Raw genomic sequence first — 14693 nt, forward strand, 5'->3', positions numbered from 1 at the left:
ATGGTAAAAACGTTATGGCCTAGACATACCCAGTCATTATCATCATTATCATTGGTGTTATCATTATCCTCTGTGTTTAATCTTTATCCATGCTGATAAATAAACAGTTTGCGTGGAGTGGTCTCCCTGTTACAGCGCTTTTCCTGTAGCAACCACATCCCCTAAACTCGCCTCGGAGGTGAAAAAACCCATGGATCATGCAGCTGTTCTGCGGCTTGGCGAATAAGGGCAATTTATAGTCACTATGACTTTGCCCTTTCACATTTTGACCCAATTATTAATTAATTTCTCCATATCTTATAATGTGGCAAGTGTGTGTGTGTGTTTGTTTATTTGTTTGTGTGTGTGTGTGTGTGTGTGTGTGTGTGTGTGTGTTTGTTTTTATGACCAAAACGTCTTCTTCAAATATAAAAAACATGGTTTGTGAAGCTGTGTGACTATTTATCTATTAATATTACATACTGTTTGAACGTCGGTTACATTCTGTCTATTAATTACCTTCGGCTATTATTTACGTACTTTTAGAATATACCTTTCGACCCTTTAGACTGCTGTGACCCCTTAGACCTTTGAAGACCCTTTAAGTCCCCCAAGACCTCTAAAGACCCAAAAGACATAAAAGACCCTTATCTGCATCCCTGAAGACATCCCTTTTTGATCTGCATCCCGAATATCCTGAAAGACCCAGCGGACGCAAGATCACAAAGACCCTGAAGACCCCAAAGACTCGTAAGATGCTTCAGACTGATTAGACAGCTTGCACCCTTGACTATTTAGAGCTTTAGACCACTTGGACATTTTTAGATTGCAAATAAATTGCAAATAAATAATATCACAAATATTACAAATAAATTTGTACAAAAATGTTTGTATTATGATTGGTGTAAATCATGACAACACAACAACTCAAGTTCAGTCATGTCATTATCGTCAGTTAAACCAAGCCCGTGTCTCTGCAGCGACTTGTGGTGAGGCGAGCCTAACGAGCTGATCCACACTAGTTCTCCTAATTAAGAATTTTTGAAAATTTGATGACAAAAACTCAAATTGTAAAAAAAGTTACAAGACAGGGACATAAGCGATTGCAAAACTCTGTCTCCCACTGTGTGGGAGGATAGACTAATAAGGGTCTTGGGACCAAGCTTGCACATATATACTGTATGCATGTAACTTTCTGAGTTTGTAACAACACAACATTAAAATAAGAGTCTGAGCATCTGGAGCCTTAGGACCCTCATTTGGTTATTGCATTGCTGTGAATGTTTGTTTAAACATCAAGATGATTATCGTGTAGATTTCGATGTCAGATATCTGCCACATTGTTAGTGCATGCAGGATGCCCTTGTTAAACAATTATAGTGTATTGTTTTTTAATCGTTAATTTTTGTGCATTCAGAGATCTGGACATGCATGAGTTTTTGGCTGGGCCCCAGATGAATTCCTGTGTGTATGACCTCATCGCTGTCTCCAACCACTATGGGGGACTCGGTGGAGGGCACTGTGAGTACCTTGATTGTGGGTGTTGACAAGTTAACCTACATGGTCATGATAACGTGGCCTCGGTTTTCAGTAATGTGCCAATTTGCATTGAACTCAACCCAGTCCTCTTGCCACAGTCTTTTTGTTGCCCAACATTTCAACATTTTCCCAAATTGGTGTAGTTATGGATCCCATCAAATCCAATGTGCCATACTCTGTTAGAACGTTAGTTCTGTCAAAGCATTTTCTTGGCCAGAGTCATTCTGGGTGGTTTGCCATCCCTTTCCGAGCACTAGTTAGAGTAGGAATTTGTAATTTGTTCATGGGGCTGACAATAGCCGACTGTGTGTGTGTGTGTGTGTGTGTGTGTGTGTGTGTGTGTGTGTGTGTGTGTGTGTGTGTGTGTGTGTGTGTGTGTGTGTGTGTGTGTGTGTGTGTGTGTGTGTGTGTGTGTGTACGCGTACGCGTACGCGTACACTCGTATATCAGCTTTTTGATCTGCATCAGCTTTGTTTTGTTTTACAGCTGCATTTTGTTTGCCCAACTCAGCTACCCGGTCGGTGTCTCTCGAGATTGCAAATGAATGCTGCAGTTATAAATACTATCAACCCCACTTATCCTTCCACCGTGCATGCCTGAGCCCACCTGTGTGTGCAGAAGGGCCAAAGCAGTGTGAGAATGGAGGACTTGGCAAATGGAAGTGACGGGCACATTTTGGTTAATTAGAGAGGTTATAAAACACCTATCCCACATTTTTGAGAAAAAGGACATGGGAAAAGGGTCTTTTCAACTCTTGCTTTGCGTTTCTGAGCATGATCTTGATTAGCTTTATTCGTAAACTGTAAAACAGGCGAGATGGTAATCATACAAATAGGGTTACCATATTTGAACTTTCAAAAAATAAGACAAAAAAAAAAATTTAAAAAAATATATAAGGAAGGGACACTCCGAAAAAAAGAGGACACTCTTGAAAAGTGTTTCCTTTAGGTATTGAGCAATTGTATCGGCCGTCTCATTAGGTGTGTTCCAGACCTCGATTAATTTTGACTGCACACCACCGTTCTTTCAGTCGAAATACTGAATTATTACTGGAGATATTGTACTTGGCCGAGTCCACATGAGATTGTAAATCAATAAATAGCACCTTTATTTACCACATAGACGTACGTACAAGCTCTACATACCAAGCACTCGGGTCCAATTCTTCTCGACCACCTCAAAAACACGGGAATTTTGTCTTCAGTTTTGCAGTGAATTTAGACTTTCGTTTTGGTGTTGTGTTTGGGTGTGGCAAAATAAAATATCAAATAAAGAGCTCTTGAAGAAGATCAAACAAGTGTGTACGGTACAGACTCAGAAGAAACACTGAATCTCGGGAATCGCGACGTTGGACTAGAAGTGAGCCACGTGAGTGTCGATGTTTGAACACGGCCATCGATTGCCCCATGATGGAGTAGTACAGACGAGACAAAACTGTCCTGGTCCAAACGTCACATAACCGCTTTTTATCACTAAGAAAATGTACAAAAATGGTTTAACCGTTTAAATAAGGTTAAAAAAAAAAAGTATCCAAAATCTTAAAATTTATTCCTTGGAAAATTCAAAATCAAAAAAATGGCATAATCTCCAATATTGTTCAAAAATTTTTGAAAACCCGCCTGGACAGAGATTTAAGAAGTGAAAAGGAGGGACATGTCTGGGAAAAACCGGATGTACGGTAACCATACATACGAAGCTGATGGGTCAAATGGAACAGTCCAGAGCTGAACCTTCTGCCATCTCTTCTCGGCCAAACTGACGATGTTGGAACGATCTTTGAGAAAAAAGATGCACAAAACAAACAGATATTTTGGATGAAGTTAGCTCTGTGGATGCATCCTGCCATTTTGTCTGAATCTCACAGTTACTCCGCCCTCAGAGGGCACAGCAATTTTGGTTGGTCAAGACGGTGCAATATTTTCCCCAAGTACGACGAAACTGAAGGTTTTTGGAAGTGCAAACAAGGACATTGTGTTCTATGTTATTCAAATATATAATTGAATTGAAATAAAATAAAAAGTTTCAAAGGCTGCAGAAAAAAACCCAACAACATTGAATCAGAAATTTACTACTGTTGATGCACCCTCTTTTACACCACCTTATTCAACACGATAAAGTAGTTATTCGTGCCTGTTTGTTTCCTTTATTATGCCACTTAAAACGATCGGTGCTTCCTGTTTGGAATGATTTTCAATTTTGTTTGACTGACTGACAGATAGACAGACTGAAGCAATTGCTTTTCCGTGAGTGAACATGCGAGCTCGGGACGAGACACCGTACAATTTGCCAATTTCAGAGCCAAAGTACTGCTAAACTGTACTGCCTATTTCTGCTCCACATTGAATATGAAATGAATAATGAATGAATGAATGATCGTTTTAAGGCCATTTCTTCCCCGCTAGAGCAGGGGTTGGCCTTGTGGGCCCCATGACAATCATGGTTCCCTGTTTGAGGCAATGTTTTATGGCTGGATGCCCGTCCTGACGCCAACCCTGTCGCCTCTTACGATGCACAGGGAGACGGTGTACCTATTCTAAACCGGGGTACACACCGGGAGCTCTACATTGTTCAAAAATATGAAATTTGATTGAAATCAAGACCTTCCTCGATCATAGAAATAGACTGACCGACAGACAGTGAACCAATTGCTTAATCCCTCTCTGCACTACACGTGTGTGCTAATCAAATATAATTCCTATGCCGCTCAATTGAAGAGTTCCAGAATATTATTATGATCAAACCAAAGGATTTGGCCTGGTCAGCATTCCCATTTGTACCTAGGCTATGGTTCGTGATACCAAGATTCCAGGCTGGAATCCCACATAGTATGTGTCCATTGTCTACTAATATCCTTGTACTTGATCTTCAAGTACATTCTCTCCTAATGTCATGGTCTTGCACAATCACATTAATTTACTTTATAAGATAAATGTTAGAAAATAAACAGCATCATTGTTTAAGTTCTCCAAATATGGTGTATGTATGATCATTCTGATAGTTCTTTCCACCTCCTCCTTGCACTGGCGTCGTCATTTCTGTCTCATCCACTCATGTGATGTGACTGCCAACTTTTCTTCCACAGTCATTTTTCAGAAGGAAGTTAACAGGAAGTGGCAGTTTGACTTGGTGATACCATCTGGATAGTTGCCTGGCACAGCAGCGTTAGCTGCTCCATACCCACATAATTATCCGGAGAGATTCCTAGTTTGGGTCAAAATCTTCTTGACACTTCGCTGAGAGCTCTGGGCCCTCCTGATGCTCTGGGCCCTCCTGACGCTCTGGGCCCTCCTGACGCTCTGGGTCCTGACTGGGGGACTGGCGGACTGACGGACAACGTGCCATCGCATAAGCTCCCCTGAACTTCGTTCCAGTTGAGCTAAAAATGGTCTGGCAAATAAGATCTACACCACCAGAGGGCGTTAGACATTTAAATCTCACCCTCCCCGCCCTCCCTCCACCACACATTGCTTGCGTTGAACGGATGTTGTCTGTCATGTAATTAATGCACTCTGTAGATTGCTTCCTATGTCTTATTTTTCTTTTTGAGAAAAGCAGTTTCTGTTTTGACGTCGATGGATATCTTTTTTAAAACTTCGATTGCTTTGTTATTTACAAAGTCGTGTGACCTTAATTGTGTGTGTGCGTGTGTGTGTGTGTGTGTGTGTGTGTGTGTGTGTGTGTGTGTGTGCACAGACACTGCCTATGCTAAAAACCAGCTTTCTCAGAATTGGTACTACTTCGACGATAGTAGTGTGTCATCTGCATCGAAGGACCAAATTGTGGTAAGCAAAAGGCCTTGTGCTATTACCGGATGACTACATTAATTCGCAGCCAAGGGTACAACAGACTTCTGAAATTGTCTATTCTATCTATCTATCTATCTATCTATCTATCTATCTATCTATCTATCTATCGATCGATCTATCGATCTATCGATCTATCGATCTATCGATCTCTCGATCTATCGATCTATCTATCTATCTATCTATCTATCTAGCTATCTATCTATATATAAATGCATGTTGCATGATTGTGTCTGATTGGGATAGACGTTGTAACCACAGTATGCATTATGCTGGATGATACCTCATTTGAGAGCGCTTGGGTCCAGATAGTGCATGCGGATGGTTTACAAATATAGATATGAATGCAAAATATTATGTGCATTTTTTGTTGTACATGCTGGTGGTGTATAGGTTCAGAGTTGCTGGTTCACACACCTCCCAGAAGTAAAATCTAATTTTACCAGAAATTATTCAGTCCAACAAATAATTACCTTTGAGGATTTGAAGAAGAAAGGGAGCTCTTCTATGACCTTTGACTATGTATGCAAAAAAAAATTACTTGGGTCAATTCCCCCCCAGAATTAGATAGGTTAATCCCCTCCACGCTACCCCCCTCCCATAATTATACAGGTTATTTCGCCCTCCCCCCAGAATTATATGGGCTAACACCACCACCGCCCCTTCCCCGTGCCCCCCTTCCTCCTCCCCCAGAATTCGTTGGGTTAACTCCCCACAGAATTAGATGGGTTAACTCCCACACAGAATTGGATGGGTTAACTCCCCCCACAGAATTGGATGGGTTAACTCCCATGCAGAATTGGATGGGTTAACTCCCACACAGAATTGGATGGGTTAACTCCCACACATAATTGGACGGGTTAACTCCCACACAGAATTAGACGGGTTAACTCCCACACAGAATTAGACGGATTAACTCCCACACAGAATTGGATGGGTTAACCCCCACACAGAATTAGATGGGTTAACTCCCACACAGAATTGGATGGGTTAACTCCCACACAGAATTAGACGGGTTAACTCCCCCAAATAATTAGACGGGTTAATTCATCCCAGAATTCGGCTCGGGTCAATTCCCCCTAGAATTGGTGATGGGTTAATTTGCCCCATAATTAAGGACGTGTTAACCCCCCCAGCATTAATGACGGATTAATTCCCCCAGAATTAGGGACAAGTTAATTCCCCTTAAAGGGAGGATTGTTTTGTTACTGCTAACTTACCCCATAAATGTACACCCCGAGTACGACGAGCAGTTTTAACTCGTTCCATCTAATGGTTCAGGAGAGTATAGATGTCAAAGAAACAAACTGACCCATCGATCTAGAAAGTTCATAGAATGCCTCACCTCATGCAGTTTTGAGGAAAAAGGACGTGGGTGGGGTCTGCACTGCGTGTGCGGTCAGGACGAATTCAGACAAAGCTCTGCAAAACTGCATGCAGGTTTGTTTTCAGATTCATGTTTAAAATGCAACATTCAATTGAAATTGAGTTGCTTCTTGATTATAAGCCGACGTTTGTTGACAGAAGGACAGACGGACAGAAGTGAACCAATTGCTTTACCCCGATTTCCGCTCCGTGCGCCAGCGTTAATTATCATGTGGTTGTTAATTCTCCCTTTGAGATTTGATGGCGAGGTGCGAATCAGTGAGAGATAGGAGTCAGTTACACACGTCTTATTATTTGCACAGATTATTACCTGTGCCACCAAAGGTGGATGGAGGTTATGTTATCACCACTGTCTGTCCGTTTGTGAACAAGATATCTCAAAAAGTTGTGAACGGATTCGGACGAAATTTGGCAGAGAGGTGGTGTATGTGACGAGGACGAATAGATTCGATTTTGGTGAAGATCCGGATTCGGATCCAGGGTGTCTGACAAGGACGATTCGATTCGATTTTGGTGAGCATATGAATATGAATTTGAATAAATAAATAAATAAAACCACCTTTAGAGGCCATTTCCCCCCGCAAAGCGGGGGTTGGCCTTTTTCGGGAACCGTGGTTGTTGTTGTTTTTTTGGTCCCCTTTTTGAAGCAATGTTTTACGGCCGGGTGCCCTTCCTGACGCCAACCCTTTTTGCCACCTTTAATGACAAACAGGGAATTACCAGTGAACTGGTACTCAATTAGCCGACCTCGGAAGGATGACAGGCTGAGTCAACCCCCCTGGCGTTAATTCAGCGATCGACCGGGATTCGAACCCAGGATCCTAAGCCGGCACCCTAGCCGCTAGCCCAACAATTTGAATATGAGGGTTATTTAATTTTTTTAGTGATTCTTCACCATTGGGAGATATGGCCAAAAACTATACATAGCAGGATATCTCAAAAAGTTGTGGATGGATTTGGACGAAACTTTGTGGACCAGTTGTGTGTGTGACAAGGACTAAGCGATTTGATTTTGGTGAAGATCCGGATCTGGATGCAGCTAGTGGAATTTTAAAGGTGATTCTTCACTATTGAGTGATATGGCCAAAAATGATATATAGCAGGTTTTCTCAAATGGTTGTGGACGGATTTGACGAAACTTGGTGGAGAGGTTGTGTGTGTGAAAATGACGAATCGTTTCTATTTTGTTGAAGACCTGAATATGGATTCGGATACAATAATTATTTAATTATTTAGTGATTCTTCACCATTGGGGGATAGGGCCAAAAACGATACATAGCAGGAGATCCCAAAAAGTTATGGATGGATTTGGACGAAACTTGTTGGACAGGTCGTGGGTGACATGGAAGTATATTGGTCGGTTCAAGATTTTTGAAGTATACTGGTCGGTTGCGATTGGTATTCTGTCTGTCTGTTTGTTACTTCTTCGGTCGGTCGGTTTGTTACTCCGGCATCTTCTTGCCGGAAAAGATTCCGGCAAGTATGTTGATCGGTTGGTTTGTCTGTCTGTCTGTTTGTCTGTTTGTTCGCAGTACTACGTCTACACCGTTGCACATAGAATCGCCAAACTTTACACACATATTTGTCTTGCCCTGGAATAGACAGTGCCCAATTTTTAACTCTCTTGGCCCAAGGCCTCCATTATGACGTCATAATTTGATAATTCGACAAGTACAAAACTTCATCCAATGAAGATGAAATTTCTTGAGCGACATGACGGCATAAACTGGTGGAGAAAAAAAATAATGATGACGTCATCGGTCACGTGGTTCGGCCGCCATCTTGGAAAAACCGAAAAACTTTGCACCTCTATATCTCCGAAAGTGTTGAATAGAAAAAATTGAAACATGGCTTGAGACAAAAATTGAGACAGTAAAGAACTCTCCATGGGGAATAAAATATGTCAATGATGATGTCATAGGTCCCTCCTTATGACGTCATAATTCAACAAGTAAAAAACTTCATCCGATCAAGATGAAATTTCTTGAGCATCATCAAGGAATAAATTAGTTTAGAAAACAAATAATGATGACGTCATCGGTCACGTTGTTCGGCCGCCATATTTCTCCAAAATGGCTGATAAAAAGTACGTTACGGCAAGTCCTCGGTCTCTGACCGATTTTTCATTTGTTTATCTGTTTGTCACTCACCAACAGGTCACAATTCTAAACTGATTGTCATGAAACTTCACCAAGTTGTGTAGGTTGTCACAATTGAGAAGCCTATTGATTTTTTATGTCAAAGGTCATCTGGAGGTCAAATTTCTAAAATCTCCATTTTTCATCTGACTTGAAAATTGAACATTTGTATATTCAGTCACTAAATTGGGAAACCAACTATGTTTGAGGTCTAAAGGGCAAAGGTCAACTCAAGGTCAAACTTCCCAAATCAATTTTCATCTGAAAAACCATCAATTTTCATCCCATGGATTTTTCTTTTTCTTTTTTGGATACAGCCTCTTGTAAGAGCTAACATTTATCACACAAAAAATCAAACATACACACACATAAAACATATAATAAGGGGAATGGTAGACAAGATGGGGAGAGAAGGGGAAGCACACAAACACAACATTTGAGAGCAGGGAAATCGGGAGATCTGTGGGGGGGAGAGGGCTTGGGGGGAGGAGGCGTGGGAAAGGGGGGGGGGGGGGGTTCTGGGAGAAGTATAAAACACAAGGACACTGCAAGAACTTCCAGGAAAGAAGTTGCTATTTCAAAAAAAGTGGATCTGGGGTGAAATTAGCAGGGGTAGAAAAGATCAAGGTTTTGGATGGGGGAAGATAAGAGATGGTGATGAACAGCTGTTTTAAAGACCTGGAGGGAGGAGTAGGATTGAAGAGCGTGAGGGCGTTTATTCCAGAGGCAGGAAAAAAGAGGAATGAAGGAGTGAAGGTGAGCAGAGTCTTGATTTTGGCAGTTTAACCATAAGAGGGTTGCTGGCAGATCTTGTGCGACCTGTTTGTTTGTGCGACTTGTTTTGACTTGAAAATTTAATAGCATTTGCTTGGTGCCTCACTTAATTGGGAAACAAACTATTCTTGAGGTCAAAAGGTTAAAGGTCAACTCGAGGTGAAACTTATAAAATCACCAATTTTCATCTAACAAATCGTCACTTTTCATCCTATTAACCCAAGCTTTGATCAAGATTGTCAATTTTAATCTTGATGAAATGGACAATTTGATGAATCAATGGCAACCTTATTCGAGGGGGATGATTTTGCAAGTATCTTGTCTGCATGACATCTTCTTGTTTTGTTGTTGTTGTTTTTTTGGTGCCGACAAACTCTAATAGTAAACCAGGAAACCACGTGTTGTTTCATTGGAGAACAATTTTTGCTTTTTCCCTTTTTCCATCTCTACAATCAAGTAGTCCAGTGCAGTTTTTTGTTTACTGTCCTGAGCATACAACTTTGTTGTCTTTAACATTGAAAAGGTGGTCTGACATGGCCCCATTGGGAGATATTAATTGAAGAATGTTTTTCCAAAACCCACTCAGTTCAAGTTTGTTCAAATTCAAACTCCAGCTATAGTGTCACTGTGTGCAATGAGTAAATAATGTATTGAACCTTTGTACCTGAAGGCTGCTACTCGTGCGTGGCATGTGAACACCTGGGATTTGTTCAAGGTGGTGGTGGTTCGTGTGCAGCCACCCGGCTGCTGGTTGCATCATTTTTCTGTGGGCGTGTCTGTTGCTGATGCAATGCCTCTCTATAACCAGTTATCTGGAACTCATTTTGCCGACCTCGGAAGGATGACAGGCTGAGTCAACCCCACCCGGCTTTAATTCAGCGGGATTCAAACTCAGGACTTTAGGATCCCAAGCCCGCCGCCCTAATCAGTAGGCCAACACCAGGAATTTGTTCAAGGTGTATGTGCTACATCCCAAAGAAGAGCCACATTTTGAGATGGTAAGCACAGTGTAACCTGGTGTAATGGTAAGCACAGTCCAATCATCTCCATCTCAATTGGAACGTCTCCACTTTGCTGCTATAACAGCCTCCACTCTTCTGGGAAGGCTTTCCACTATATGTTGGAACATTGCTGCAGGGATTTGCTTCCATTCAGCCACAAGAGCATTCGTGAGGTCGGGCACTGATGTCAGGCGATTCGGCCTGGCTCGCGATCGACGTTCCAATTCATCCCAAAGGTGTTCAATGCGGTTGAGGTCAGGGCTCTGTGCAGCCCAGTCAAGTTCTTCCACATCGATCTCGACAAGCCATTTCTCTATGTACCTCGCTTTGTGAACGGAGGCATTGCCATGCTGAAACAGGAAAGGGCCTTCCCCAAACTGTTGCCACAAAATTGGGAGCACGCAATCGTCTAGAATGTCATTGTATGCTGCAGCGTAAAGATTTCCCTTCACTGGAACAAAGGGGCCTAACCCAAACCATGAAAAAAAGCCCCAGACTATTATTCCTCCTCTGCCAAACTTTACAGTTGGCACTATGTATTTGGGCAGGTAGTGTTCTCCTGGTATCCGGCAAACCCAGATTCGTCCATTGGACTGCCAGATGTTGAAGCGTGATTCATCACTCCAGAAAATTTGTTTCCACTGCTCCAGAGTCCAACGGTGGCGAGCTTTACACCACTCCAGCCGACGCTTGCCATTGCGCATGATCTTTGGCTTGTCTGCGGCTGCTCGGCCATGGAAACCCATTTCATGAAGCTTCCGACGAACAATTGTTGTACTGCGCTGCTTCCAGAGGCAGTTTGGAACTCGGCAGTGAGTGTTGCAATCGAGGACAGACAATTTTTACGCACTATGTGCTTCAGCACTCGGCGGTCCCGTTCTGTGAGCTTGTGTGGCCTACCATTTCGCGGCTGAGCTGTTGTTGCTCCTAGACGTTTCCACCTCACAATAACAGCACTTACAGTTGACCGGGGCAGCTCTAGCAGGGCAAAAAATTGACGAACTGACTTGTTGGAAATGTGGCATCCTATGACTGCCACGTTTAAATTCACTGAGCTCTTCAGTATGGCCCGTTCTACTGCCAATGTTTGTCTATGGAGATTGCATGGCTGTGTGCTTGATTATATATACCTGTCAGCAATGGGTGTGGCTGAAACATCCGAATCCACTAATTAGAAGAGGTGTCCACATACTTTTGGGCATGTTGTGCATATTGACCCCAACCCCAATATATATATTAACCCCATTGTCTGAAAACAAATTTCACTCGGACTTGAATCTCCAACCACGAAATTGTCTCATCCTGCAATGAGATATTTACGCCCAAAGGGTGTCAGCACCTGTTTAAGGCCTGGTGTTTGCTTAACGATTAAGGGGGCTGGCTTGAGATCTTAGGATCCTGAATTTGAGCCCCCGTCATGCCATTGAATTAACACCCGGTGGGTTGACTCAGCCTGTCATCCTTCCGAGGTCAGAAAAATGAGGACCCGATGATTGCTAATGAGCATCAGCAGCACAGCCACGCCCCCAGAAAATGATGCAGCCAAGCAGCTACAGACAGCATATGAACCACCACCACCCGCTGGGGGCTCATATGGCGGGTCTTGTTAGTCTATTCGTCCAGAACCTCTATTCGAAAATGACAATGCATTTTTCTCATTTGGTTGTTGTTTTCAAGAACATCCTGACATGAGGTACGTATGTCAAATGATTTTGGGATTGGAGCCAATTTGGAATTTTCAACAATTTACACGGGAGAGAAAAGCATAGGATTGTATATTCTTCTGGGAAACATTATTTATTTGTATACACTTTACCATCTCCACTACAGACATATTTATTTATTTAAAATGTAAAATTTCCACTTCCCTTTCGTAAGGTGTGCTCAGGGGTTGTGTCCCATTCTTGTTTTTCTTTTGTCCTTCCTGCAGTCGAAAGCTGCATACGTCCTGTTCTACCAGCGCCGCGGCGACGACGACTCGGCTCGACGGACGGCACCGAATGTGGACATTATGGATGTGGGCTAAGCCGAAAAGGACGAACTTTGGCTCTTGCTATGGTCACATTCTTATTCTCTGCCATGAATGATACTGAAGTCTCACACCACGTATCTCTTCTTTCTTTGCCTTTTCATGAATCTCACATCTCTGCTCCTACATCTCATTGAAAGTTCACCAAACTGTTTGACTGCTTTCTCCACATTTTCCTGTAACATATTCGGCCCTGCCGATGAAGGTGTGATCGTGTTGTGAAAACATCGACATGCCTTTCCAGCAAACCTGCGTAAAAATGCAATATTTTTTCTTTCCTCATAGCATGGTCTTGTTTGTTGTCGTATTTTTTTTTTTTTTTTGCATCTCGTTTTCATGAATTTACTATTTGTGGGAATTTGGTTGGAGGGGAAAAATATTTTTGGGTCATTCAAGATTCATTTAAACAACGAACGTATTCATGGGAATTTCTCATTTCTTTTTACATAAACACATTTAAAAATGCATATTTGAGTATCAAGCGCAACTTCTTGCTTTTCATTTTAAAGTCACTGTGCTTAACATATGGTGTTTGTGGTATTTGCACTAGAATCGAAGTATGAGTAATATGAGATCTGTGTGTGTGTGTGTGTGTGTGTGTGTGTGTGTGTGTGTGTGTGTGTGTGTGTGTGTGTGCGTGTGTATGCGTGCGCGCGCGTGTGTGCCCGTGTGCCCTCATTTGGTGAGACTTCCGTCTCTGAGATGATACTATTACGTACAAAGCACCATGGATTGCATCTTTGATTTGTTTGCAAGTGAGCGAGACTGGTGCTTAGGGTGTTTTGTTCAACTCAGGAGTGCCTTACCGCAACCAGTGTGTACAAAATAAATAACCAACTTTCTTTATGCAGTTTTCTACAGGCTCAACAACCGTCTGCTCAAAACAGATCTTGGTTTCTGCTGCTCGGCCTGACATATGTATATGTGGTATGTTTGTTTGCAAATCAGACATTTGTTTGTTTAGTTATTGTTTCTCCCTTCCTCTTACTGCCCCCACCCCTTCCCTTCTAGATTTTGTAAACTTATTCGAATGACTCCTTTTGATGGATATTCACTTGTATTGCATCCTGTGTTACATGGTTGTCGCTCATGAATCTCCTTGTGTTTATTTTTACTTTTTTTTTTTTTTGCTGCATATTGTAGCAAACATTCTTACCTTTTGTTCTTCTTGCATCTCATCTTTGTTTTCCCCAACTACTTTTTTGAGGTGCTGGATTGCTGCAAGGATTTAAGCCCTTTTTAGTTGAACACGTCTTTGGCGTGCACAAGAAATTATTTTGTGGTTTGTCTCCGGTTGTCAGAACATCAATTTGCTCAGTTTTGCAAGTGGCTTTAAAGAGCTTTCCAACTCATTTGAATGGCTTTGAATGGCAAAAGCTGTGTTTTGAAAATATAATTTTTTTTTGATCACTGTCAGTGTTTTATTCTACTATTCAGGCCTTGAGGTTGAGGACGATGTCAAAACGAGTTCTGAAGTGAGGATAATCGTCCCCATACCGACCTTTTTGATACTCTTTATGCTTTGGTAATTGTACACCGCTCCTTTCCGATGCCATCTCCAGGCGCTGCATGACGTCATTGCCGGGCACCGAAGGGGGCTCGGCAATGACGCACGCTGAAAGGGAGTACTCAGTTTTCACTCTGGTTGTTTGTTTGTTTTCTTGGTCGTCCGGGCGATATCTCAGCCATCATTTGAGCTAGGAAGCTGAAAATTGGGCACAATAGTGAGTAAGTACTTTGTCAAAAACTGTATTTTTTGTTTTTTGATAAATCAATCAAAATCAAATTGATAAATCAATTAATTGATTCGTTACTTAATTATTATCGCAAATTATCATTAAGTACTTATATATTCCCTTTCTCTTCTGGGCAATATCTCGGGCACCTTTTGAGTTAGGAAGCTGATATTTGGACATGCCAATGACCAAGTGATTTGGCTGTAAAGGATATTTTTGATTTATTGATTAATCAATTCATCAATTAATTAATTTATTGATTAATCAATTAATTTTTTCAATTTTTTTTTATTGATGACTCATTTAAT

At 41.8% G+C, this 14693-nt stretch overlaps 1 protein-coding gene across 2 annotated transcripts in view; it reads left to right on the top strand.

The window, feature by feature from the left end:
• Positions 1-14059, top strand: part of LOC137436460 (ubiquitin carboxyl-terminal hydrolase 15) — a 115345-nt gene extending 101286 nt beyond the window's left edge. For both annotated transcript variants that reach the window (XM_078786442.1, XM_068130259.2), the window contains 3 exons: positions 1397-1500; positions 5212-5300; positions 12551-14059. In XM_078786442.1, coding sequence (XP_078642568.1) covers positions 1397-1500; positions 5212-5300; positions 12551-12646 — 289 coding nt within the window. In that variant the 3' untranslated portion in view covers positions 12647-14059. The remainder of the gene's footprint in view (positions 1-1396; positions 1501-5211; positions 5301-12550) is intronic.
• Positions 14060-14693: the final 634 nt, after the last annotated feature.

This window comes from Myxine glutinosa, chromosome 11 (genome assembly GCF_964187855.1).
Source record: "Myxine glutinosa chromosome 11, kmMyxGlut1.1, whole genome shotgun sequence".
Classification (NCBI taxonomy): Eukaryota; Metazoa; Chordata; class Myxini; order Myxiniformes; family Myxinidae; genus Myxine; species Myxine glutinosa.